Raw genomic sequence first — 24,593 nt, forward strand, 5'->3', positions numbered from 1 at the left:
ACAGAGCCATAAGTGCTTTATGCATGGAAGACATACAATCCCTTTGACCAGCGTTCCCAAATACATTTTCTCAACTAAGGTCAGACAGATGACAGGTTTTATTCCTGGGCAGTAAACTGTCATTTCAGGACAACTCAGAGCAAGCCGAATACTCCCACAGCAGCAGATTCCAATAGGACTCCCAGGGCACCTCCCATTTCTTTGCTTGCAATGAACATGTGATAAAACAGATCCGCATGAACAAAAATCAGGAGATGTTCTGCGAGCACTTCAATAGAATAGAATCAGACACTGAGCCACAGCTGCTTTGGGAACACCAGCACTGACCTGACGGATACTGCTACAGGTCTGCAAGAAACGGCAGTGCCGAGATGAGAACCCAAGTGACGGTCTCAGGTCTTTGTCAATTTGAAAGAGAAGAGGCACCTCCCGGAGCCGGGGAGGCTGAGGAGTCCCGGCGGCAGGACGGTAGGCAGGCGGCCGCCCGCGCGGGTAGCGCGGTGCCAGGCTGACACCTGCGGGCAGAGCCAAGAATAAGCCCGCGGGAGGGACTCGCCTTTCACAAAACCACACACACACACAGGAGCTGCCTCGGATACTCTTAGCACTTACAGCTGCAACCAGCCTCCTATTCTGCAGCTGGAGCAGCTCTGGGATGGGTCTCCTAGAAACAAAGTGGTGGTCGGAAAACATTTCAATGTCTCAAAAATCAGCACCAAGAATATTCTAGACATTTTCATCCTTACAGTTTCAAAACTGAATAGTGATTTTCTGTTGTTCCAATTTTATATGACCATTTGAGATACTTGGTTTGAATAACTGTTCTTCCAAGTCATTTGCCTCTTGACAAACAAACCAGAAGGGAGCAGGGCATAAAAAGATACTATCGGTATTATAGAGTCAATATGAGTTCTTGTTCTTGTGTAACTTGTTCTTTCCTAGGTTTTCCTCAAATTGCAGGCTAAACAGTGGTTCCAAGCTTATACTTCACGTGCCTAAATAGGACATTATACAAGTAGACTGACGACAACAGAAATCAACTCAGCAAGGCGCAGTTACAATTAACAAGAGTTTGACTCATTTGTGATCTCTTCAGCTATCTCTTTGAAAGTCTCCCCTACCTTTGTCTTCACAAGTGGTTCCAGTTTCAACAGAAAAGTATGGAACTCTCAGGCACAATTATCTTTATTCCCAATTAAGCTTATCTGCCTATAAAATTAGGGATACAGTACAGGAATTAGGGCAAGCTACTTACTTACCCAAATAGGTCAATTTAGGTCAAAGCTATCTTGCACAAATGGCTAATTTCAATCACTTATGCATACAACACAATTGTTCAATAAGCTAAAAATAAATAGTTTAAGTAATTAATTTAAAGCTACCCTAATTGTTTCTCAATTTTTCCTATTAATTTAACCTATAACACTTCTGCTATCAAAGCTTCAAAGCTTTAACCTAAAAGCCAATTAAATCTTTTCCAAAAAAAAGTGCTGTCAGCTCTGATTCCTTCTAACTGAATTGTTTGAAGCACTTGAGGTTTCATTTAAATTGGACGGGGCTTAGAAACAAAGTGTTTTTTCCAGGTATAACGTTCTCAGTGAGCTAATGATTTAATGGACAATTAAGACTAATTAAGCTCTTAACTTGGTAGCAACTTTCTAAGCAGCATTTGGCTTGACAAAAGTGAATCACCACTTGAGTGAACAATGAATCTCCTCATTTATCAGCAGGAGCTGGAAAGAACACTTCTCCAGCTCAGTTTTGCAACAGCAATGAGAGACTCCTTGGGACAGTTGGTGTTCACTCACCTGAATTAACATGGCAGCTATATGCTTATTCCATTAAATGCATGTGTGTGCATAAATGCACGTTATCTCCCTCATTCTCCAAATGAACATTGAAAAAAAGAAAAGCCAGTGGAACACTCCATAGGAAAAAAGGTTGCCATCGTGTAGATATTGCTAGCTTGGTCCCACTAGTCAGGTTCAGAGATTATAGCTTTTCAGTGCAACACACTGACAAAACAGGACACCTTCCTATTTTTAGCACAGCTGGTACAGGTCAGCTGGAAGCTGAACTGTTCTTCCACCACAGAACAGAAACATTAACAGCCTATGAATTATTTCCCTTTTGAGTAAGCTACCAAATAACACTTTCATGGCCTCTTAAGATCTTTTTTTCTGAGTAAATTGGCTATCTGATTACTTTTGCGACCCTGTCATGGGCGAGACCCACTGAGCCATCTCAGCCAACTTAGCTCTTCTCCACACTGTTTTGTCCCACAAGGCGCTTTATTACACTGTGCTTTCCTGTGTACCCAATATGACTCCACAGAAAGGATATCCTGTGTTCCATCCTAAACATAGCCAGCAGTACTATCTGGGTCTCTCTCCTCCTGTCAGGAAAGCCATGTCTAAGTATCTTTTTTTCAGTATGCCTTTTTCTATATATCTCTCCTAAAGTATTCTTATTAATTTCATTAACAGCAAGATAAGGTGAAGGGAAAAATAAACAAAACAAAAAAAAAAAACACAACAAAAACCACCACCACAACAACAAAACAGAAACAGAGAAGTCATATGGAAAGGAAGACAGAAACTAATTAAAATATGAATGAGCCATTCAGAGACATCCCAGAAAGATGAGAATATGAAGAAGTTTCTTAAAGCTAAGACTGCTGAATTATTATTATGACACGATTCCTCTGGGTACCTCGCCAAAATTCTGAGGTACATGCAAGAGAAAAATGCACCCAGAACACAGAGCAGCTGAAGAGGAACTAGAAGGCATGAAAAATTGCCAGCAGGTTTGCAGAGCTAGGAGAAATACCATTTTCAGAGCACTGACATTAAGAAATCTCAGTGAATGATTGATTAGTAGAAATATTCAAGAGCTGTTATTGACCAGAACGAACTTAATTTGGGTAACTAAATGGTGTAAACATGGAAATTTGGGGGTGATGTAGCACAGCTGGTTATATTGCAACGCCTAGGATTTGAACACCTGGTCTTTACTGTCTTTCTTGATTTCAAATGCCCATCATCCTGTATCTTTTATTTCACAACACAAATCTCTCTGCCATGGGAAAATCTTTCATACTTGTCATATCACGTTGGAGACAAGCTCTCACATTTTCTTTAATGAAACAGAAAACCTTTGAAGCATTCTGCATGGCATATCACTAGAGAGGAAGAGCAGGTGAATGAAGACTACCATTCAGCACACTTGTTTTCAACTTTGAAAACAAGAACCAGATGTAGCAAAAAGGATCCTATTGATATCCAGCAAATTACTTCTCCCTTGTTATTTTAAAAAGAAAATAATTATAAAGCAGCTAGCAAATAACCCACAGGGTTGTTTTTTTATTTGTTTGTTTGGGTTTTTTTAATATTATTTAGGCAAAACAAATCCTTTAGAAGAGTCTTCTTAACATTTTCGCTGGAGTCCTTTGATAGACAACTCAGAAAAAACCCAAATGCTAATCATCATTATGTCAATTAAGCAGAAATTGCTCTTGCAAGGTATAAGTACAATTCTCACAACTGATGAGATTCCACAACACTTTTTAACTTGAAGTTTTTCTGGCCCTTGTTTAAGAAAGATTTGAAGCACCCAGGTGTATCTGAAGTAAACAGCTGGTTTTCAAAGAGAAACATTTTTCTTCAATAGCTTCTCAGAGATACATCTATTTATTTTTTGCATTATATTATCTACCATGATATGAATGTAAAATTTTACTGTATGCCATATGCTACAAAGAACTACAACCAGAGCATTAGTTATACCCCCACAAAAAAAATGCAAAGCAACGCTGCATTCTGCACCACTTCCATCCAGCCTGGGCCACTGACGGACGTCACACGCAGGCCACGAAGCACCCATTTTGGAGAACGGGTTCCTTCCAAAGCACTCTCGAAAAAAAAAAACAAACCCACCAGCACCTCCTCCACCTCTGACAGCACAGCCCCGCCTGTCCGCAGCCGCCCAACCGCTTCGACGGGAATTACTGGCGGCGGCAGGAGGGCTTTGAGGGCGGAAGAACCTGCGCGGGTCCCAAGGGCAAGAACTGAAGGGACCCAGTCTCCGCGAGTCCCCTCGCTTCGCCCGCCCCGAACCGCCTAACGGCCGCAACGGCTCCGCGCGCGGCGGAAAACAGCGCCGCCGCCCGCCAGCTGCCAGAGCTACGCGCAGGCGCCGCAGCGCTGTGACGCGATCACCTCGCGACGCGCGCAGGGTCGCCGCCAGCCGTGACGGCCGGTGCCGGGGAAGCAGCGTGGGCGGGGGGCGGTGGCCGCCCCGGGGCGCGGAGCACGGGGCGCCCGCGCGGTCCGATGCGGCGCGGCGGGCAGGATGCACCAGAAGCTGCTGCGGAGCGCGCACTACATCGAGCTGGGGAGCTACCACTACTGGCCCGTGCTGGTGCCCCGCGGCATCCGCCTCTACACCTACGAGCAGATTCCCGTCTTCCTGAAGGACAACCCCTACATCACCGACGGCTACCGGGCCTACCTGCCCTCCCGCCTCTGCCTCAAAAGGTGAGGGCAGGACCCGCTGCTCCGCCCCGGGCCCGTCGGGCTGAGCCCCGGCTCACCGCCCCACCCCTGCGCCTTATGTCTCCTCGCAGCCTCTTCATCCTCTCCAACGAGACCGTCAACATCTGGAGCCACCTGCTGGGCTTCGTCCTCTTCTTCACGCTGGGCATCTACGACCTGACGGCTGTGCTGCCGGCCGCCGGCGCCTCCCGAGAGGACTTTGTAATCTGCTCTGTGTGCCTCTTCTGCTTCCAGGTACGGGCCGGATGTGTGTGGGCTGCGGAGGATGCTCGGGGGAGCGCTGCCTTTCAGAAATAAACTCTTAAAGCCCACTGGCAGTGCGTCCCTGTACATTGTGTAAATAGGATTGCATGCATGACCCTTGGCAATAGCTGGGCAGAGCAAGATGGACTAGGGGCAGAGCTAGGAAAGCATGTTTTAATTGCACTGTTGTTAAGGTAACTGATATGCTCACCGTTTGATTTTAATCTGCTTAAAATATGGAATAAACCAGGGAGGACTGAGTGTAGCTGGCTTAGAATAGAGTCAGTGAAAACCACTTGTGCAAGGCCATATTTCACAGCTTCAGCTGGGTATTGTGGTGTCTGATGTGGCTCCCAGACAGCACCAATTATTGCTGGAAATGGTTACCAGCCAGAACATGAAAATCAGCCATGGCCTGATGGTGGTCTGGACTGGCACTGGGGCTTGGCTTCTAACTTTTTGCCTGCTATACGCCAGAGTTCCTCTGTCAGATTAAATTTGTTCTCAGCAGCAGACTTCAAGTGTGTCATCATTTGGCTGCTGAAGCTCTGGTAAAGTATGTTATCCCTAAAAAAGCATGAAGAGCTGAAGAAGGCTGTTTGTATTCCCTGAATAGAACAAAATACCTTTGCATAGCTAGAAATGGGGAACATTCCCTTGCTGGCTTGGAAAGCACTGATGTTGTGCTCTTCTCTATTCCTGTTGAGGGTAGTAGAGAAACAGAAAAAACATTTCTCAGTGAAAAAAAAAAATATGCCAACAAGTAGTCTGTGTTTAATTTCTCATGTGTTCTCTCAGTAAATTAATGTAAGTGCTGGGCAGCTGGAGCAGATTTGGACTTTGGTTTCTGCTTGTGGTAGTTTGGCCAAGCAGAATTCATCATCCCACTGTAGTCATGCAGATGTGGCCCTGTTCCCTTGCATACTTGCTCCTCTCTGGCCTCATCATCTAAGCCTCCACAGTCTAATTTTCTTAGCTGTGCAACTTGGGGTTATCAAGTCTTGAAAGTTTTATTTTCCTCCTCCATTCTGATAGAGAAGCTTATGTTAGTTTCTTTTGATTACTGGCAGGAATCACTTGCACTGTAAAACATGTAACAGGTTAATTTAATGCTCTCAGCCTCAGAGTTCAAGCTTGCATTAATCCAGTGTTCAAGAAATTAATGTAGCCTTGTTTGAATATTCATATAGGTCTGTATGCTTTGCTCAGTGGGATATCATCTTTTCTGTTGTCACCGCTCAGAGAAGACCAGTCGACGATGGATGGCATTAGATTATGCAGGAATTTCCATTGGTATCCTGGGCTGCTATGTGTCAGGCGTGTTTTATGCATTTTATTGTAATAACGTAAGTTTGAAGCACTTGTTGATGTGATGTTTAGTTTCTGTGGTCTCATTGTTGTAGTTCCTGTGCCTTAGGAATGTGGGTTCATTGCAGTGTCCAAACAGAATACTGGTCAGGAGACAAAGATGGAAACTGAAACAAATTCTTTCTGGCAGGAACAGAACTTTGCTTGCTGAAGTGATAGGCAAACTGAGATTTTCCTTTCAAGCTGTCAATCACACAAGCCTCGAGAAAATAGCTGAACTTATATGAAAGCAGGATAAACTTTGCAGGTCCTGCTTCTGTCAAATGCATGAGGCTGAGGATGGGATGTGTCCCTATCACAAGTAATTTACACATCATTTTCTACTAGGTAGCTCACATGAGGCAGGAACAAGCTTATTTTCTCTTCAGCTAACAGAGAGCGAGTAAATTAGTTCCATTCAGAGGCCTAGATTACATCCATGTCTGCAGCAGACACAGCAGTCGGGTAGTTTAACAAGTCCACTTAGGCAGAGGTATATTTAAATTGTTTTAGTGAAGGTAGTGCTTGGAAGAAATGATCAGATGTACCAAAGCAATAGAGTCACTTCCCCTCAAATACAAGTCTATTCTTTCAGACCCTATCATTTGTGCTTGCAGAAGTGACAGGAGAATTGATATATCTTTACTAAATGTAACTTTTTACCCAGAGTTTACTTCTGCACATGATGAGAAAACCCAAAAACTTACTCGTTTCTCCTTTTTTCTCAGTACTGGCGTCAGGTATATTTGATCACTGTGCTGGCAATGATCTTGGCAGTATTTTTTGCTCAGATTCATCCCAGTTACCTCACACAGCAGTGGCAAAGATTGCGTTCCATCATCTTTTGCTCAGTGTCTGGATATGGAATTATTCCCACTATCCACTGGATTTGGCTCAACGGTGGCATGGGTGCATCTATTGTACAGGTAAAAGAAAAAAAAGAAGGAAATAAGATTCCCTTTTGCTTTTCACTTGGCATCTTCCATAAGTCCCATTACACTTTGGGGAATGAGGGGAAAGCAGCGGCAATTAGAATTTCTTAAAGCAGAGAATTCTTTCAGACAATAGGATCCCAATGCTAACACGTAAAAGTTCATTGACAACCAGTACACAAGTTGAGTAGATTAAATCTGTTTTACTGATTTAAACCTGCACTGTGAGAAGGAAAACTGGATACAAATGTGAGTGTGCACACCTGCCTGAGGCACAGAGCAGCCTGTGTAGGGGGACCACACCCTTGGTTACCCCAGGGTGAGGGACGGGAGCAAAGAGCTGACTTGCCTGCAGAATGGGAAGTAACCTGTCAGGCTGCAGAAGTGCTCTGAGTTGTCCCCTCCACAGCTTGAAAGGAGGGAGGGGAACCAGAAGATACTGATGGGATGGTTATTCGTTTCCTGTTCTGTTCGCTGGTTTGCAGTAAATTTGCCTACCCAGTGCTCTGTCTCTTATGCAACCCTTATTTAACATCACTGTGAAGTTAACTATTTTCCTGTTCTTGCTTTACTGCTTATGCTCTGAAAAACAAGAAGCACAGCTAAAGAAAGTATGCTCAAATCTGAAAACCCCAGAAATCATTGCAATTACCCAGTGACATAATTGTGTGAAGAAAACATTTCCTTTTTGTAGTAAGCAGTAACTGTGCAAGTTCTGAGACTGGCCCTGCTGGAGGACTGTCAGCTGGGGTGATGGTTGAGCCTGGTGCAGAGCTGCTGTTGAATGTGGAAGAGCAACATTTATGAATATAGGTAGCCTTTAAACAAGGCACTTAACACTGGCCTCCTAAGAATCAGATAAACAGTAGCCATCCCCCTGTGTCTCCCCCCATTCAGTTTGTCCTGGTATGGCAGAATGGTAGGTATGGTACTCATTTTGTATCCAGACATCAGAAAAACGCTCTGCTTCTGGTAACAAAACTTTCTGTTAAGGAAGACTAAAAGCAACTCATGAATGTGTTGCTTGATTATTTACCTTGGCCTTGGATTCTAGCAACTGCAATCCCAATGAGTAAATGAGAGTTTGCACTTAAGTCATACTCCTCACTTATCCTGGCCACTTTGTGTAAGATCACTGTATCAGATGCCCTTTTACTGAGAAATCTTACATAAACACGAAGCAGTTTGTGTGTTGCAGCTGAGAGATCACGATAAAACAAGTTTCTATCCATTCAGATTTTCCCAAATTTTGGCATTTGCTTCCCCCTTGGATTTTGTCTGTAGATAACATAAGCAGTGAAGTAAGATTCAGTTTTGTTGTGCCTTTTTTATATTTAGAAACTTCTTTTACCTTCCAGCAGAATAGGAGAGCTTCATTTTCTTTTGCAGGAGTTTGCTCCGCGTGTAGTTGTCATGTACTTCATCGCTGCTGTAGCTTTTCTCTTCTATATTTCCAAAGTTCCAGAAAGATACTTCCCAGGTAGGAAATTCTCTTGTGGGTGTTTTTTCTGCAGTTAAGCTTCCTGCACTGCCCACAGTCCTTTCTGTGAGTCCTGAACTTCCTGTGAGAGAACAGGTTGCCTACGTTCTACATGAAGCATGCTTATATAGGGTAAAACACTGCATGTACTTCCATCAAAAGAAGGCAGACAACTTCCAATCAAGTTTGTTAAAGAACTTTCACTGCCTCCCAGTAACCTGAGTGTACAGTTGAACTTTGGAGGAGACTGATTGCTAATTGTGTTGCAAGAGCTATTGTTGAATTTAACAATTTAACCACTTCTTCTTCTCTTAACTCATTTTATTCCCCACAGGGCAGCTGAACTACCTCGGCTCTAGTCACCAAGTATGGCACATCCTTGCGGTTGTGATGCTGTACTGGTGGCATCAATCCACAGTGTACATCATGCAATACAGGCACAGCAAACCCTGTCCTGAATACAGCGCAGACTTGTGAGTGAAGGTATAGCAGTTTTCATACTCACGGGAACAGGATATTTTAACAAGTGTAGGGTTAAATAACCCTGATTGTAGCTTGTCACAAATTTCACTCAACCTCCCTAATTAGCCTCCCCAGGGAAAATGCATACTGGTGGAACACTTGCTCGTAAATCAAAAAGTAGTTCTCTTGATGGCAGGCACTCTGGTCACGTATACCACTGAGGCTGCAATGCCCTTGTGCAGTTTTAGAGCAGCTGGACAGAGGTCTACCATATCCCTTTCACCTGTTTCACAATTCTAATAATCTCAAGCAATCATCAGTCTTTGTTCCTAAGTAGCCTTTTCCTTGGGCTTTTATCAGGTTTTCAAGACTACTCAGCATTGATATGGATTTTTTGGAAATCAGGTAAAAGTTAATTATTTCATATGTGTAGTCAGTGACTAAAGTTGTTTCCTCACTGTATTTCAGAGGCACTCTGATGAGATTTCTGACTTTGAGGCTGTGGACCTTGCCTAATATGCTGAGCTATGAAGTTGAGCACTGAGGCAGTTCCTTTCTGACTTCTGGACTGTTACCCTGGTTGCAGGGACAGCATATTACCAGGAGGTTTGAAAAAAAACAACAGCATTGCACAGGATCCAGGATGCATTTCCTTCTCAGTCTTTTTCTGTTCTGCAATCAAGTACAAAACAGGTCTTCCTGGAGTAGGACAGTGAAAAGGTGGGCAGTAAAACTAAGCATTTGGATCAAAGCGTTATTTTTTTTTTGCTTGCTAAACACAAACAACAGAAGTACCTTTGCTAACAGGCTCATATGCCAGGTTTTCAGGTTTTGTTCAAGTGCATAATTAAGAAACCACTCCTGACAGTGTGCTTTTAAAACCGTGATAACTGTGGGATGTGCTCTTGGCTCCAAATCACAGCAGTTTGGTGTGTTGCATTCTTCTGACTCATTAAGTGATTTGTATACACTTCAGCATTGCTCTGGTAACATATAAAATTGAATTTAGTGGACTCTTCTACTTTCTGGACAGCCGTTTTTGCCTTTTTTTTTTTTCTGGAAAATCAGATCACATTTCATCTACCATAGCTATATCTTCATTTAAAATCTTGAAAATTGCCTCCCCCAATATGGGTAGTGCCATTACTTCCAAGAAATTTCTCTAGCTAGCTCCTTTTGGTAATTTGGAATTAGTATTCTAAAATATTTCAGTAGCAGCACTAACCCGGCATGTTTGTTACTATATTGCAGTCAGTAGAGTTGGTAAGAATTTTAAGTTAAATTTTTTTAACAGGATGAAATAATATGCCCTGAGTAGTGAACCTGCTGTGGATTCAAATCACTGAACTTTGGCCTTTTGCTGTGTGACATGTACTGTACTTGCAGGCTTAGTTACTGAAAATGACTTCTTGCCATAAACTTTCCACAGTGAAAAGGTTGCCTTGTGTTTTATAATTTGTCTTGAAACCATGTTTTATAAACTCAACAGTAAAGAGATGCGAAATATGCTGGTGTTAAGCTCTGTGTGTTCCAGTTTTTCAACCAGAATTGGAATTCTTTGACTTTTTAGGTTAGAACCACCATTTTTAAGTGGCTTCTGTATAGCAGCCGTGCTTGTCGTTACAGCTGGTTTGAGCAATGGTAGCAAATGCTGCTGCTGCCCACAATCCAAGTGTTAGTCAGCATTAGCCATTTGGAGGTTCCTTTGCATGCCTCAAAATGCTGTTACGACTTAAGCCCAAGTAGTTTAAGTTTGGCACTAGAGCTGTTAAAGGGCATGACTGCAACAGTGGCGCTAGCCCTACAAAGTGGGAGATACCATCACTGTTTCTGCTTTGACTACATGCAGAAGCATTCTGTTCTAGGCTTGTAAAGTGTCACAGCTGACCTCACTACAACTCCCTCTGTTATCTGCAGCGTGGCCTTGGAGGGTGTTCTGGCATCCTCTCTCTTATTTTGTGATCAGCTGACAACAGCCAGATGATGGAAGCCTTGTACCATTTCAAGTAAGTCTGACACAGCTCAGGAAGAGACGGCACTGCCTGCAATGGGCTAGGAAAACCCAAGGCAAACATGCTTAAAGCTGCATAACACACAAGAAGCCCTTAATGAACTGTTGGCCTTATCAGTGCTGTGCTATTGCCTCTTTCCTCTCAGAGAGGGTTTTCGCACCCTCAGAGCAGGGGTGAGGCTGGCTTTGGCAGTGCAGGCAGGCTGCGGGTAGGTCCCTGCAATGCTGCCTACTCCTTGGGCTAAACAAGCCCAGCCCCTTCATCCTTTCTTTTCAGGAAGTGCCAAGGAGATGAGGAATAGCGACAGAAATTTACTGTTGGGCACCTGAACGCTCATCAGGGATGGAGAAGACGGGATACTAACCTGTCTGTGGGTATGCTGGACAGTACTGCTAACTGATGGTTAAATTCAGATTAAGTTCAAGGGGTTGTCAGTTTTCTTGGTTTTGGTTTTTGTTTCTGGTTTTGTGGGTTGGTCAGGTTTTTTCTGGTTGTTGTTTGGTTTTTTGTTGTCTTTTTTTTTAACCCCATAAACAAATAGTAGCAAGAACTGACTTTGCATTTAAAAGCCAACTTCCAGACCTTTGAGCCTTCCAGAGTAAACACTGATTTTTATTTAATTTTTTTAAACTTAACAGTTAAGTGAGTTTCAAATGCACTAATTACTGCTACTTAAGACTGACAAGGAACCTGCAAGTAGAAAAGCCTGTTTCCAGTGTTATGTGAACAATATTCAAAGAATGTGTGTTTGTGTATTGAAAGCATACTTACTTGATAATTAGCTAATGTATTTTTTAATGTAAACTGTTAACTACTGTAAGTTTTCACTGGATAAGGAAACTGATGGCAAAGTTGTACATTTTTATTACCCTGACAAAATTTATCAAGCTGCATGATGGTCTTTTATGTACATACTGAACCTGTAAATAAATTTTGGTTCATTGGATGTTTACTTGGAGTAATATCATTCTTGCATCTCACATAGGTGAAATGACAGATGTGAACTCCTCAACCACACAACTTCTGTCAAAAACCCCTGGGTTTTAAATATACAGGGAGACTGGCTCTTGAATTACCAAGACACAGCATGGAAGGGCAGGCCAAGAGTTCAAACTGCACTATTCCAATCGTCGATGTAATATATTCTCAAGAAATCTAGTGTACGGTATGTGTTTCTGAAGGAGGATTTCTAGCTTATTCTGCTGATGAACACAGCTTTGCAACCTTCCACCTTCAGATCTAGATAGTTTCCAGGCAGTGCTTTGTTCTAAAGAGTTCTGGCCATTTCTGTTGCTGTATCCTAAGCAAAAAGGGAAAGTTCATTCTGACTCAACAGTACTATTCCCAGCCTCAACTTTGTAAACGTGCTTTCACCCTAAGAGAAGTAGTTCAACTGCATGCAAAACACAGTGATGAGAAATCACTTATACCACAGTATTCCACAGCTATACCGCAAAAACAAAACAAAATTTTGCCAGAAGATTTTTTAACCGCTTTTGTCACTGCTGAGACCTGAAAACAAATGTTCAACCAGAGATGGCAAGGGCAGAAGACCTTTGACCATATGCAGAACTTGCCTGTGCATACAGCGTGAAGCAGGCAGCGGCTCAGGCAGCAGGAACTACTCTGCTCTGTTCAAAGCACCCATTCTCATTCTGTCCTGCAGCACACGGCTGTTGTTCTCAGAACGCTGGTTACCAGTAACCCTCGGGACTGCCCCAAGTCCCCTTCCTCCTGCACTCTGCCAAACCTTTAAGCCACAGGTAGGGTGCAGATTAAAAGACCACATTATCCAGGAAAAACTATTTAAAGCAGGAGTTTAACGGCAATAATTGTTCATGTTTGTTTAAGCTGAAACCTCCAATTAAATTGTATCCTTGTGGATTTGCTTTTAACAAAATTAAGACTGAACTGGGACATAATCAGAAGGCAGGATGGCCAGGACACCAGCTACTATGTGGTAACTGAGTCCTGTTGCTGCTCAATCTTTTCCTGACCATTTTTTACTCTTTCCTCAGCTTATCCAAGGGTAAAATCAGTACAAGCAGCATCCAGAAAACTGCCCTAGTGAACAGTTGGTAGAAGGGTTCAAATCACATGAAAGTTATGTCTAGAAGATTAAGGGCAGAAATCCATGGAGGCAGCATTGGAAACTACTTAAAATTGTGGCTATAGACAAGGGACTAAGCTTCAGTTACCGCCTAGGAATCAGAACACATTCCTTCAGAACCATTCTGCTAGAAGGCTTTAAGAGTAATAATGAACCTTAGGAATGAAAAACAACACATGATCAATGGGTTAACAAGCTGAACAAAGAAAGATGATTGGGCAGCAAATACAAGTATTTTAAAACATTTAAAAAATAGTAACAGAAGCCTACAGACACTAAAAGCAATCAGTAGAAGCAGCATTGCTTATAGCAACTAAATTCAAGCCTAAATATGAAAACTCAATGCAATGTTTAAGGAGATCTGCAAAGTCATGTTATCATGTTTGTTTATTTAACAACTCCAAGTATTTCATGACATACATCGGTTTCACAAAAAAGTTAAAGTTCTCTGTTTAGTGGTACACAAAAAAGCTTTAGAAACTTGAAGTCTAACAAGAAATGGAAGTATAGTTCAGGAAAGTGCACTTAAAAGCTGAATGCCAGCAATTTTAAAATAGTTTTGTTGCTCTTCAATATTACGTGATGCCTTAGTCACAAATTTTGCTATACACACAATTTCCTTGAATTTTCCTTTACAAAAGAAGCACTGTAGACAAGTAACACAGCAGCTACCCTTTGCACTTTTTTTTCTTTTGCAGCTTTCATTCATACTCACTCTCTCACATCAGACGAAAATGATTGTAGCTGCTATGTCACTTAAAACACAGCAGCTCCAAGAGATACACAATGTATGTGAGCATGTGTATATTTTATATATACTTTTCATATATAAAAATACACAATAAAGTATAAAAGACTCCAGATAAACTCATTCTCACAGTAGCAAATATATCAACTTATTTTCACAGTACTTTGTTTTACTAACCAGGACACCCAGAATGATTAAAAGTTCTTCCCTCCAAAGCTGTTATCAGGGGTCCCACATTACACAAGTCAGCCAAAGCAATCACACACATCTCAAGGCCATTTAAGAGTCTGCAGAAAAACAGAACTATGCTATTTTTCTTTCAGTGACCGTAACCATTCAGGGCTTCTTAGTACCTTATAAGTGACAGAATCTCTCTCTCAAGCAGCTGATGATAAAAGGCCTGGGTTCAGTCATTCAATGTGCTGAAAGAAAAGCTGTAAAAATCAGTATTTTCTGATGCAAGTATCAGTTCCTTACCTCACTATTATTGTCTTCATAGACAGTATGGTACATGTCCAGTGCAGTAAGGCCATTCCTGTGTTACAGGTAAGGTCATAATACACCCCATGGCAAGTGCACATGTGAGCACACACACACCCCACAAATAAAGGCAAAAGGATATGACATTCCTCAACAGTACCACATTTTGTCTCTCTTGAATAGTGGATCTTAGTAGAAATTAAACCCAAACTTGGGTTTAATCGTGTATAAACTAAACTTACCACACAAAGTCAACTTACTGAGGCATACTAATCTCTTTTCAGTCATAAGGAAGGATAATTTTAACTCTAGAAACAAAAATAATTACATTTATGCAAAACCCTGTTTCATAACTAGAATACAAAGAACAAGACTCATTAAGGCCATTAGAGAGCAAATATCATAGGCCATAACTCATAGCCAGCCAGAGGCATTATGCCAGTTTTAGAATAACTTGTGTTTACAGTTTGCTTTTATCTCCTTTTTCAGTTTCTATGTACAACCTCGCTTCAACTTTCCTGTATTGTACTAAAACTGCTTATGGACCCTCTGCCAAAAAAACAAACTGACCCACCACAAAAAGAGTAAACCTGTAGCGCTCCTCAAACTGAAGTCTCAGGGTAAACAAATAAAAAAACCCCATGCTTCCTTCTGTTTTTATTTAACCTGAATATTTAGGCCCACGCCAAGTCCACCAATGCACCACCTTTTCCTTCTGTGTCAAACACCAAACCATCTCTCAGGCAGCGGAGCTAAGCCCCAGTTTTAGTGCACGTTGTTAACCTGCTCCTTTGGCACCAAATTGCCGAGCAAGCCCTGAAGTCCCTTTTCCAGCAGCGAGAGCAGTGGCTGCGTGGTTTCCATGAGGACTAGCCACATTTGAGACTGTGAGTCTGTTGCCTGTTGATTTTTTCTTGTTTTATTTCCACTCAACTGCCCCATTAGTATTCTCTTCCAACAGCTCTTAAGGCAGGTGAGTAACAGTTCAGAAGGAAACCATAGGAAGGCAGCTCATACACATGTGCAGAAAAAGGAAAAAAGTGATGAGTTAACCTGAGTATCAGAAAATGCTACAAAACCTGGTGTGTGCTTCTTACAGCCTTTGGCACAAAAAACCCAGGCGAGAACAGTAGTAATAAAGCCTAAGACACTCCTGTGCAAATAGAGGTGAAACATTTCTACTCATAACCTGCTAAGAGCTTAATTTCTAAGCCTAAAAAAGGCACAGTTAACCAAGCACAGCTGTAATAATTCACTTCCATTGTGTGAGCAAAATGAAAACGAGAAAGATAATGGTAACAAAGGTATGTATGAGCTACTTAAAAATTCCAGGAGTAGGGGAAACAATCTCGCATATATCTGAGGGAGTGTTTTATCAAACCAACCCCCAGAATCAAGTGGCTTGTTTTTAACATGGTGTTTTCAACAAATATTGTAAAGGGTCCACCCCTGACTCTCACAGATCTTGGGATGACTGTATAAACCAGCACAACCCTCAGTATTTAATTTTACCTCCTGTGAAAGAGGGTGGGACAGACATTGGGACACACAATGATGAGTGCTTATGGATTCCATATATAAACATCCAATTATCTACTCATCAGCATTCAGCAGAGCAGGATATCAAGTTGAGACAAGCAAAGGAACCACCTCCTCATGAAGGCTTTCTCTTTAGGATTGTCATGAAAAAAAGGCAAATTGGACCGTCCCAACTCGTACTCACTCTGCAGACACTGTAAATGGCTTGACACAAGTTGTGAAGCAGTTAAGAAGCCATCCTGCTTACATGCAGCATGTGCTTCTATAGCAGTAACAAAATCTTATCTTCGACAAGCCTGTTCACATCTTCCCATCACCAACTAGCACTGCACTTACAAGCTTTAGCCATGTCTCATGCACCTAATGTCTAAGAGGTATTGTGCAGCAGGACAGGAGTCCTGCCTGTAAGGCTTTATGGTGTGAAATGCAGTTTACTGGTACAGTAGCCATCAGCTTCTGCAAGCTACCTGCTGCTTACTGCTTCTGTTCTGAAACAAATCCAGTTTCAGAGAAGTTTCTTCAAAGCTCAGTGCATTTAGCAAAACTTTCTTATAAAATACACCTAAGTACAATAATAGATTCATCAAAACGTAAAGGAACATTAGGTTACAGCAATTACATAAAATTGTTTTAAAAAACAGCAGGTTTGAAAGAATACAAGTTTTCTTTGCAATAAAAATCCAAGAGAAAGAGAAAAAGTATTTTCAGACAAATCTCAATTTGTAATCGAATAAATCTGATGGTTGCATCTCACAGCCAACTATACAAGATATATAAAACATTCCATATATGGAAAATTATTTACTTGTGTAAACTAGTCTTTCTTCCCAGTGTACTGAGTAGTCTCAAAAAGTGCTGCAAACACTGGATGCATGCCTGCTGGTTTACTCCCCTACATTCAGGCTTTCTGTCTTATAAACCATTACATTCTCTGCATCTTTAGTTTTAACTCTAAACTTCCAGTTTGCTATTTTATATTAACGGCACTTATCGTAAAAAACAAAACAAAAACCAAAACCCAAAAACCCCTGAATATTTAGGCACACACAAAAATAATTTGCATTTCATCTCTGCAGCTGCATAGATGTCTACTAGGTCCCAAGCCACAGATGTGCTCTGGAATTCTGGGCCACAAGCCCTTGAGGACTTTGCTTCTTTATTTCTATGATTAACCAAGGTAGTTTAGCTAGGAAGCAAAGACTCAACTATTTCCAGCAGATCAGTCTGGATATTAGTACATTTTGGTTCTTAGGTCTACTGCAACTGAGATGTGATGAACCGTCACAGTTCTGGTAGCCTACCTACACATATGTAAAACTTTTTTCATGTGATCTCTGCCTCTCCCTCTCCCTCCACCCACCTCAGCACATCACAGAGGACTGAAAAGGCAATGCAAAAGTACAAAATGACATCACGTTCCAGGGCTCAAAGTCTGTGACAGGCAATGATTTGTATCTGATTTCTCTTTTAATTCTGGCAGCCATCTGTCATAACCAAATAATACTCCTGTGTTGTTTGTTTGTTTTTTTTTTCTATTTCTCTCAGAAAACAAACAAACTAACTAAAACCCAACAATATAAATTCACCATCATTACATCATGCAAGCTGGCTGTGCCTTCTTGAACTTGAACAAACGGTACAACTCAGGTCCCTGTCAATTCAACCAGATAAATTACTCCACTAATTAAAACCTCTATGAAGCAACTCAGAGAGGTGGAAGGGTGGAACCCATTGGAAGCTTTTATGGTTTGGAAGGAAATGGAGCTGCTCCGAAGGGATCTAACTCTAGTGCCTGTTGCTGCTGGCTCTGCGTGCTCTGCACAACCAGTTCTGTGAAGGGTACTGCACCAAAGTCATCTATTTTCAGCCCGTCACCACTGTGAACAGCTGCATGCAAGGAGCTCTGCCTAGGTCTACCAGCCACTACTGCAGTGCCATGATCTCCACGGTTGTCACTGGAACCTTGATGCTGAGGATGCCGCAACAAGTCTGGTGGGTGGAAGGGTTTGGCTCCAAAAAGATCCAGTAGACTCTCATCTGTCTGCAGAGGGTTGCTCCGATCTTTGCTGTCAGTCAATGAAATGCTTATGTTCTCTTTGGAGTCCGAGATAGTCAGGAACTCATTGCTGCTCTGTGAGTCCCTGCGGCCTGCTTTCTTGTGCCTGCGGGCTCTCTCAGGGGTGCGGTAGCTTGGCTTCAACGCCTTCTTCGTGGTGGTCGGGGTGCCATGGTGGCGCTTCCCATTGTTCTTTGAGACCTCCTGTTTCATGCGCCTTTGGCGGGAAGAAAGTTTCTGCAGGTTACGCTGCTGCTTCACCTTCTGCTGCTGCTGACTCCCTGTGACCTCTTCAAAAGGAACCAGCCCAAATAGGTCCTCTTTACTCCCACCAGTCTTGGAGAGAAGGGAAGGCTGAAATGGGGTGCAGCCGAAAATATCGACACTCTGTGGAGAGGTGGGGGAGAGCAGAGTCTTAGTTTCTGCCACCTGGCCATCTTGCTGAGACACCTTTTTGCTGAAGGGGGCTTTTGTGAAAACATCAAAGTCATCCTGCTCTTCGTTTAGGCTGGGAAAAGCAGTCTGAGCAAAGACATCTTTGTCCCTCTTCTCTCTTGCCTGAGGCTGAAGAGTGAAAAAGGGCACTGCCCCAAACACATCAAATTCTTGGCCAGGGCTTACCTTGATGACAGTACTTGGCACCTCAGACAAGGGTATGTGCATTAAACTGGGTTCTTTGATTTCACCACTGGCAATGCCACCGCTGAACCTACTGCTCGGGAGCCCTTCCACAGTTTTTTGCTTGGTACGACCAGAATCAGAGTCAGAACTTTGCTTCTCTTCCTCCTCTTCCTCCACCTCTTCCTCAGAGTCCATGAGGAGAGGCCGGTGGCCTAAATTCTCTGGTTCTGTATCATTGTCATCATTGAAGTCTCCATTCGCTCCTTGCAAGACTTCTTCATCCTCCTGTTCTTCTTCCTCACTGCTCTTAGGAGAAGGAGGATCAGATTCAAAATCACTCTCTGACTCATTGCCACTTTTTGTCACATCTCCCTCTGCAGTTTTACTCCCAAGGCTCAGCTTTCCAACCTTGTTTGGGCTCCCTAAGTTATTTCCTTGATTGCTGGCTGAGTTATCCACTTGTTTTCCAGGGGAACCTGCAGGTCCAAAAAAAATGCAAAACAAAACTTGAAATACACTCTTAAAATCAACACTTACTCCACACATGCCATAGCCACACATACAAAGAGTTAATGCAAACATATATTCTGTAATTACTGAAGAAAATAAGCTAAAAATCAGATCTAATATTTCAAACAGTAGTCATAAAATTGATTAACAGTCAGACTTTCCAGCTTTACTCCTCAAGCTCAAGATATCTAGAAATACAACACTAGTACTTTTGTGGCATGAAGAAGGGACCAATGGACACAGGTGGTCTCTAGAGCCAGCTTTTCAAATGCACTCATTACGCAGCGGCACCTCTCCAAAGAAACAGGAGCCAGCATGCTTGAAAGATTTTAAATGTATTATTATTTTTTAAAGCAAGCTACTTATTTGTTAAAGTGCTTAGGTTTTGATAATCTGCTTTGACAACCTTAATGCTCTAGTAATAAAAACAATCAGCATAGGCAAAAGTATCCAGCAATTTCAAATAATTCACTTCAGATCTCGGGTACCAGTTTACAGCAACAACAGATCTGAGTGCTCTACTCTACTGACCTACCTACTAGTACATGTGCAATTTCTGCATTCCAGAAACTAAATGCACCTTGTTGACAATCACATCCCTTAAGGCTGCCTTTTGAAGAGGTTCTCCAAATCTAACCCACTGTATGAAGGGTTTCACCACACAGTTGAATACATGTGGCAATACTGACATAGTCAACATCATTTTTACACCTTGTTAAGCCTCCAGTCTTTCCCAAACTTTCATAGCACTAGCCAATCCTACAAAACACCTCCGAGATAATTAGGTTCCTCTAAAGTCCATGAAAATCAGGGACTAGGAAAAAGAGAAAGTTTGTTCACATCCAAGCTGGAGGAAAGATTCCATGACATCCCAGTGTTGCAAAATAAATTTAATCAAACTAACTTCTTAACCATATTGCATTCTTTCAGCAGTATTCTTTTGTTTGAATAACCTTTTGCAGCATAAGTGGCGAAAATTAGCCTGAGTAGCCAGGCTCACTGGAATTCCAGGCTGCATGTTGTGAATTTTATCTTTAACCTGGTTGCTCGGTGATGGAGGGACCTTGAAGACTGGTACAAGGAGCTAGAGAGGAAACTGTCAGCAGAGGCTGAAAACCACCTTAATAAGTACAGTAAAAAAGCTGCCTGGAGGACAGAAAAGAACATCCATTAAGAAACAAAGAAGCCCCTAGATGCAGAATTACCATTGGACCAAAAGGCATGTGGGCGGCACATGAAGGATGCATGAAGAGTGGATGCACAGACTAGGAGGGTTTAAAAGCCCAAGACTCCTTTGTCTCAGGGTCCTCCTCCTTGAGAGGCACCCAGTACAGACTGTTTCTTTGCTGTACCTTCCCATTTATTATTTTAGCCTTTAATTAAATTACTTTTTTTCTAAGCACAGATGTCTGAATCTATGCTACAGGAAACCTAGGGTCAAGAACATTTCTTTAACAATGATCTCTGTCCTGCCCTCAAGGGCAACAACTCCTTCCATGAGCTGAACACGCATGACTTGGAGCCTGCATGCAGCCACAACAGAGCTATGTGGTTTGGGCATTTTTGCCTCTCTAGTGTGTTTTAAGGTATACAAAGGGAAAGGGACCAGACAACAATCCCCACGAGAAGACAGCAAGGTGATTACTGACATAATTATACGGAAATGAAGATGCAGGAAGAAAGATGTTTTCCAGCATGTGTCCTAGTCTGAAATACTCCATCCCTCCCACCCATCAGTGCCAAAACTCTAATTTGGATTGAAAAAATCCCACCAAGAATTAAGCTTGATGGTCACTGCCATTTGTGCATTTTGAAAAGGTCTCTCAAAGTGGCTCCCCTTGGTTTCAGCAGAAATAGCTTCTCTCCATCAGGGCCTTCCCCACCAATAATGCCAACAAAGCACACATCGTGATAGCACAACAACTTTTTTTTTAATTAATATTTACCTTGGTATTTCAAACCTGCGCTTAGAGAATATCTTTTCCCCTAGTGACACTGAAGCTCCACATTGAGGCCCTTCTAACTTGTAGTGCAGCAATTCAGGCCACTCCCCCAAAAGCTCTTGTTTTAACTCAAGCTTGAGAGAATTGTTTCTTGTTTCTTTCTAAATACAATCTGTGAGTTTACTCTCTCTACAGTCTGACACCTTGATCCCTGATATTTACTATCTGACAACTAGGCTAAGAGAACAACTCACTGATGACTCTTTCATGGGGTGTTTGGCTTTGAAATACAGGAAACAATGAAAATTTTACATCAGTAAAGAAAACAGATGGCAAGAGCCCACAGACAAGATAAGCCTGCACAGCACAAATTAGTATGAAACTCGTCAGACTCATTGAAACCAAGTTTCTCCCTATGTTGGAGCCCCGCCACTGCACAGCAATGTCTTCAGAAGCATAACTGATTGTCAGATTTCTATTTGAAGAGACTGAGTAGGACAAAAAGCAAAACACTTGGTCTCAGCTCAGGAAAGCAGATTTGCTCATGAGATGTCCTTTTCTCTAGGACACACATCACAACGCAGCCATGCTGCTCTAAGAATGTATAATTGAACATGTAACACTAATAACAACAATAATAACGCACCTCTTTGCAGAGAGTAACTACTAAAAATTTGTGTGCAATACTTAGAAGTGGGCTATATTACAGTCACTCTAGACTGAATATTACATACGATGAAGGCAGATGAGGGCTAGAATGACAAAACCAACTGCATTTTTGCTTGTGTCAGCAAGGACTTCAACTGAAAACCAGTTTATACTTGCTTAACATTCACCTTGAGTTCCCTTTTACCTGGCTAGGAACATCCATGTATCCCACTTCAAAGCCTCAACTACTGAGATACTGTGCAACATAAACAACACACCATGAGCAAGGCATACAAGTTTCTCTGGCATCTTGAGAACAGACACTAGTTCTCATGAAAGCAATTATTAGAAGCTCTATTCACAGCACTGCACTAGATTGCTGACCCTCTCACCTAATCAAAATTAACACATTCCATTTACAGGTTTGTTAAGCAGTTGCTGGAGTTTAAATAAACTCAATGTCATCACATGATTGAAAAATCTGGGGATGGACGTGTGCACCAGTTCTTCTGAAAAAATAAATCTTCAGCCAGAATCCAGATTGTGACGCTTTTGTTCTTGTAATATATAAAATAATTTCTCAGATAGTTTATTGTTTCACAAGGAAACTAGCATGCAACTTGCAGGCTAGGTCATATTTTTCTCTTTTTATGCTTAAGTTTAGACCAGAATACTAAGTTCTACAAAGTCAGTTCCTTCCTTTTTTTTTTGGTTGGCTGGTTTGTTTTTGTTTGTGGGGTTTTTTGTGTGTTTTTGTTTTGTTGCTGTTGTTGTGGGTTTTTTTTTAAGAAGGAATTAATAGTGGGTTTCTTCATTCAGTAACCATTTTGATCTTTTCCAATTACATTTAAAAAAAAAACCCCAAAAATCAGCAACAATATATTTTATGATGGATTTAAAAACAAGATGACCGAAATGACTAAAAACATCAGGTGATTATGGCTTTGAGCTGTTGCTTCTTTGCTTCTAGTGTCAGATTGCTTCTTATCTACTGTAATTTTAAATACTACATATTTGCTTTACCTACTAAATTAGAATCTGGATTATTCGTCTGCTTACTTTAGATTTCCCAAAGGTACAGCCTTCACATTGCACTATATAACCCCCTATCTTCCAAATCCTGCTGTTTCCAATATTTACTGAAACACTAATGTTAACATAAACACAATGAGATTTCACAAGGGGAAAAGAAAAAAATGTTTCTAGGTTAAAAGATACCACCACTTATAGAACAAAAAATTCAAACCTTTTGATGTATGTCAATATCCACATGAGTTTCCACTCCCAAAGAATGTTTGTACCTTTATACATTGTATCAATACAGTGAAAATAATTTATAAAGTTTTTTTTTAAAATACAAGAACCGAATCACAGTATATCTAACATATCCGACATACCATGAAGTTTAAATATTATTTGTTAATTGCTGCCACAGCCACACTCACTGGAAAAGAAACCACAAAGGACACTTACAGGCAAAGAAACCCAACCTATACTAACAGCCACTGACATGCTAAACAAGTAATTTAATCCACACAATGTTTAGCTCTCAGCAGAAGACTTCTCTGGACAGAACAAACATCAAACAGGACTCAAGGATAGACGGCAAAACACTTAAAGACATTTCCCAAACCCTATTCAACGTGTAAGTACTGGCACACAAGCCCTTTCAACATCTTTTAACTGACACACCTGTAATTGTTATTCTTGCTGAAAATATGCAGCGAATTATTTCGGGAATCAGACATCTAGACAACCTACTTTATAAGGAATCTAGATTAACATCCTAAATTTCTTTCTTGAGCCTAACAGCTACCATCTCTAGACAAACTCAGGAACAATCCACTGAGGAACTGCACTTTCTGGAGATTTGTGTTGTATAGTAAATACATAGGCTGCTTGCTTACTATGTATGAAGCTATGGGGTTTGTTCACATACTGAAATCTGAACCACTCTTTGTGAAAATGTTCAGCATGCTATTCATTGTCAGAGGCAGAAATATGGAAGGTGCTTGAATAGCTAGCAACAGCATTTAAAATTTTGAAATACTTGTTTATTTTTACAGTAGTTTCCACACACATACAAAAAAAAAAAAAATCTATCTTGGCACTAACTAGTCAATTTTGTGGCCTCTTGTTTTATGGGCAACACAGAGCTAAGCCATCACATACTGAATATAACACACATTATACTTTTTGAACCCTGGCAAGAATGAAGAAGCACACAGGAAAAGGAAGCCTGAGTCTGTGCATTTGTCAAGGTCTAACCTTGCACATGAGAAAACACTCTCTTCAGTATCTCCATTCTGAGGCCACTCAAAGATATTGCACGCATTTTTTTTTTTCCAGCTGTAACATCACAGCGCCAGGCAATTAACTGCCTATGAGCTCATCAGCTTCAAACACCTAATTTCAATACAAATTCTGAATTTCTGGCTCTCTAGCCCTGGGATCACTACTTATCCACAACCTTCTTGCCAAAGTTACAAATATTACTTCTTCATCACAGCAGGAACTTTATGTTACTGTATTTTGTTCAGAATAAAAATTATCAAAAAGACAATGGATTTTGCAGCAATTAGAAACTCACAAGCTACAGTAACAGCTCAATGTGATGACAATTTCAGAACCAGCATTTATGACCCTACATGCACCACAAGAAAGCAAGTGCCACACATCAAATGATGCTGGGAGCTGTAAGTGCTCCAGCAACACAGTTCTGAAGAAAAAACTTCTATTTTTGAAATATTTTAAGAGTGGTGATCTCACTGCTCCCACATTTGTCTTTTTTAAGAAAGGGAAAATATCTTGATTTTTCATTTTGAGTTGAGGTGTTATAAACCAACAGAGCCACCTGCTCCAAGCAGACATTAGTCTAAGATACAACTGTCATCGCTCTATAGTCTAAC

The 24,593-nt window shown here is 41.4% G+C and overlaps 2 protein-coding genes across 5 annotated transcripts in view; one reads left to right on the forward strand and one right to left on the reverse strand.

The window, feature by feature from the left end:
- Positions 1 to 3,800: 3,800 nt before the first annotated feature.
- PAQR3 (progestin and adipoQ receptor family member 3) lies at positions 3,801 to 12,148 on the forward strand. 4 transcript variants are annotated; one of them, XR_013922121.1, is made up of 10 exons: positions 3,801 to 4,535; positions 4,625 to 4,787; positions 5,987 to 6,142; positions 6,872 to 7,069; positions 8,465 to 8,555; positions 8,890 to 9,038; positions 9,486 to 9,737; positions 10,935 to 11,023; positions 11,306 to 11,403; positions 12,015 to 12,148. XR_013922121.1 is itself a non-coding variant. In XM_080344363.1 (7 exons), exons 1-6 carry the CDS (start codon positions 4,351 to 4,353, stop codon positions 9,030 to 9,032), a joined length of 936 nt encoding a protein of 311 aa, XP_080200489.1. In that variant the 5' UTR covers positions 3,801 to 4,350; the 3' UTR covers positions 9,033 to 9,038; positions 9,486 to 11,981. The 4 variants fall into 4 exon arrangements, 1 of the variants encoding a protein (XP_080200489.1); XR_013922122.1 differs by lacking the exon at positions 12,015 to 12,148 and having other exon boundaries at positions 11,306 to 11,981; XR_013922123.1 differs by lacking the exons at positions 10,935 to 11,023; positions 12,015 to 12,148 and having other exon boundaries at positions 11,306 to 11,981.
- A 5,499-nt stretch (positions 12,149 to 17,647) lies between these two features.
- BMP2K (BMP2 inducible kinase) overlaps positions 17,648 to 24,593 on the reverse strand; it is a gene marked incomplete at its 3' end in the record, with an annotated part of 60,376 nt that continues 53,430 nt past the window's right edge. The window contains exon 16 of the mRNA XM_080343427.1: positions 17,648 to 19,059. Within this exon, the coding sequence (XP_080199553.1) occupies positions 17,648 to 19,059 (1,412 nt within the window). The remainder of the gene's footprint in view (positions 19,060 to 24,593) is intronic.

Source organism: Nesoenas mayeri (assembly GCF_963082525.1).
Source record: "Nesoenas mayeri genome assembly, chromosome: 4".
NCBI classification, from domain to species: Eukaryota; Metazoa; Chordata; class Aves; order Columbiformes; family Columbidae; genus Nesoenas; species Nesoenas mayeri.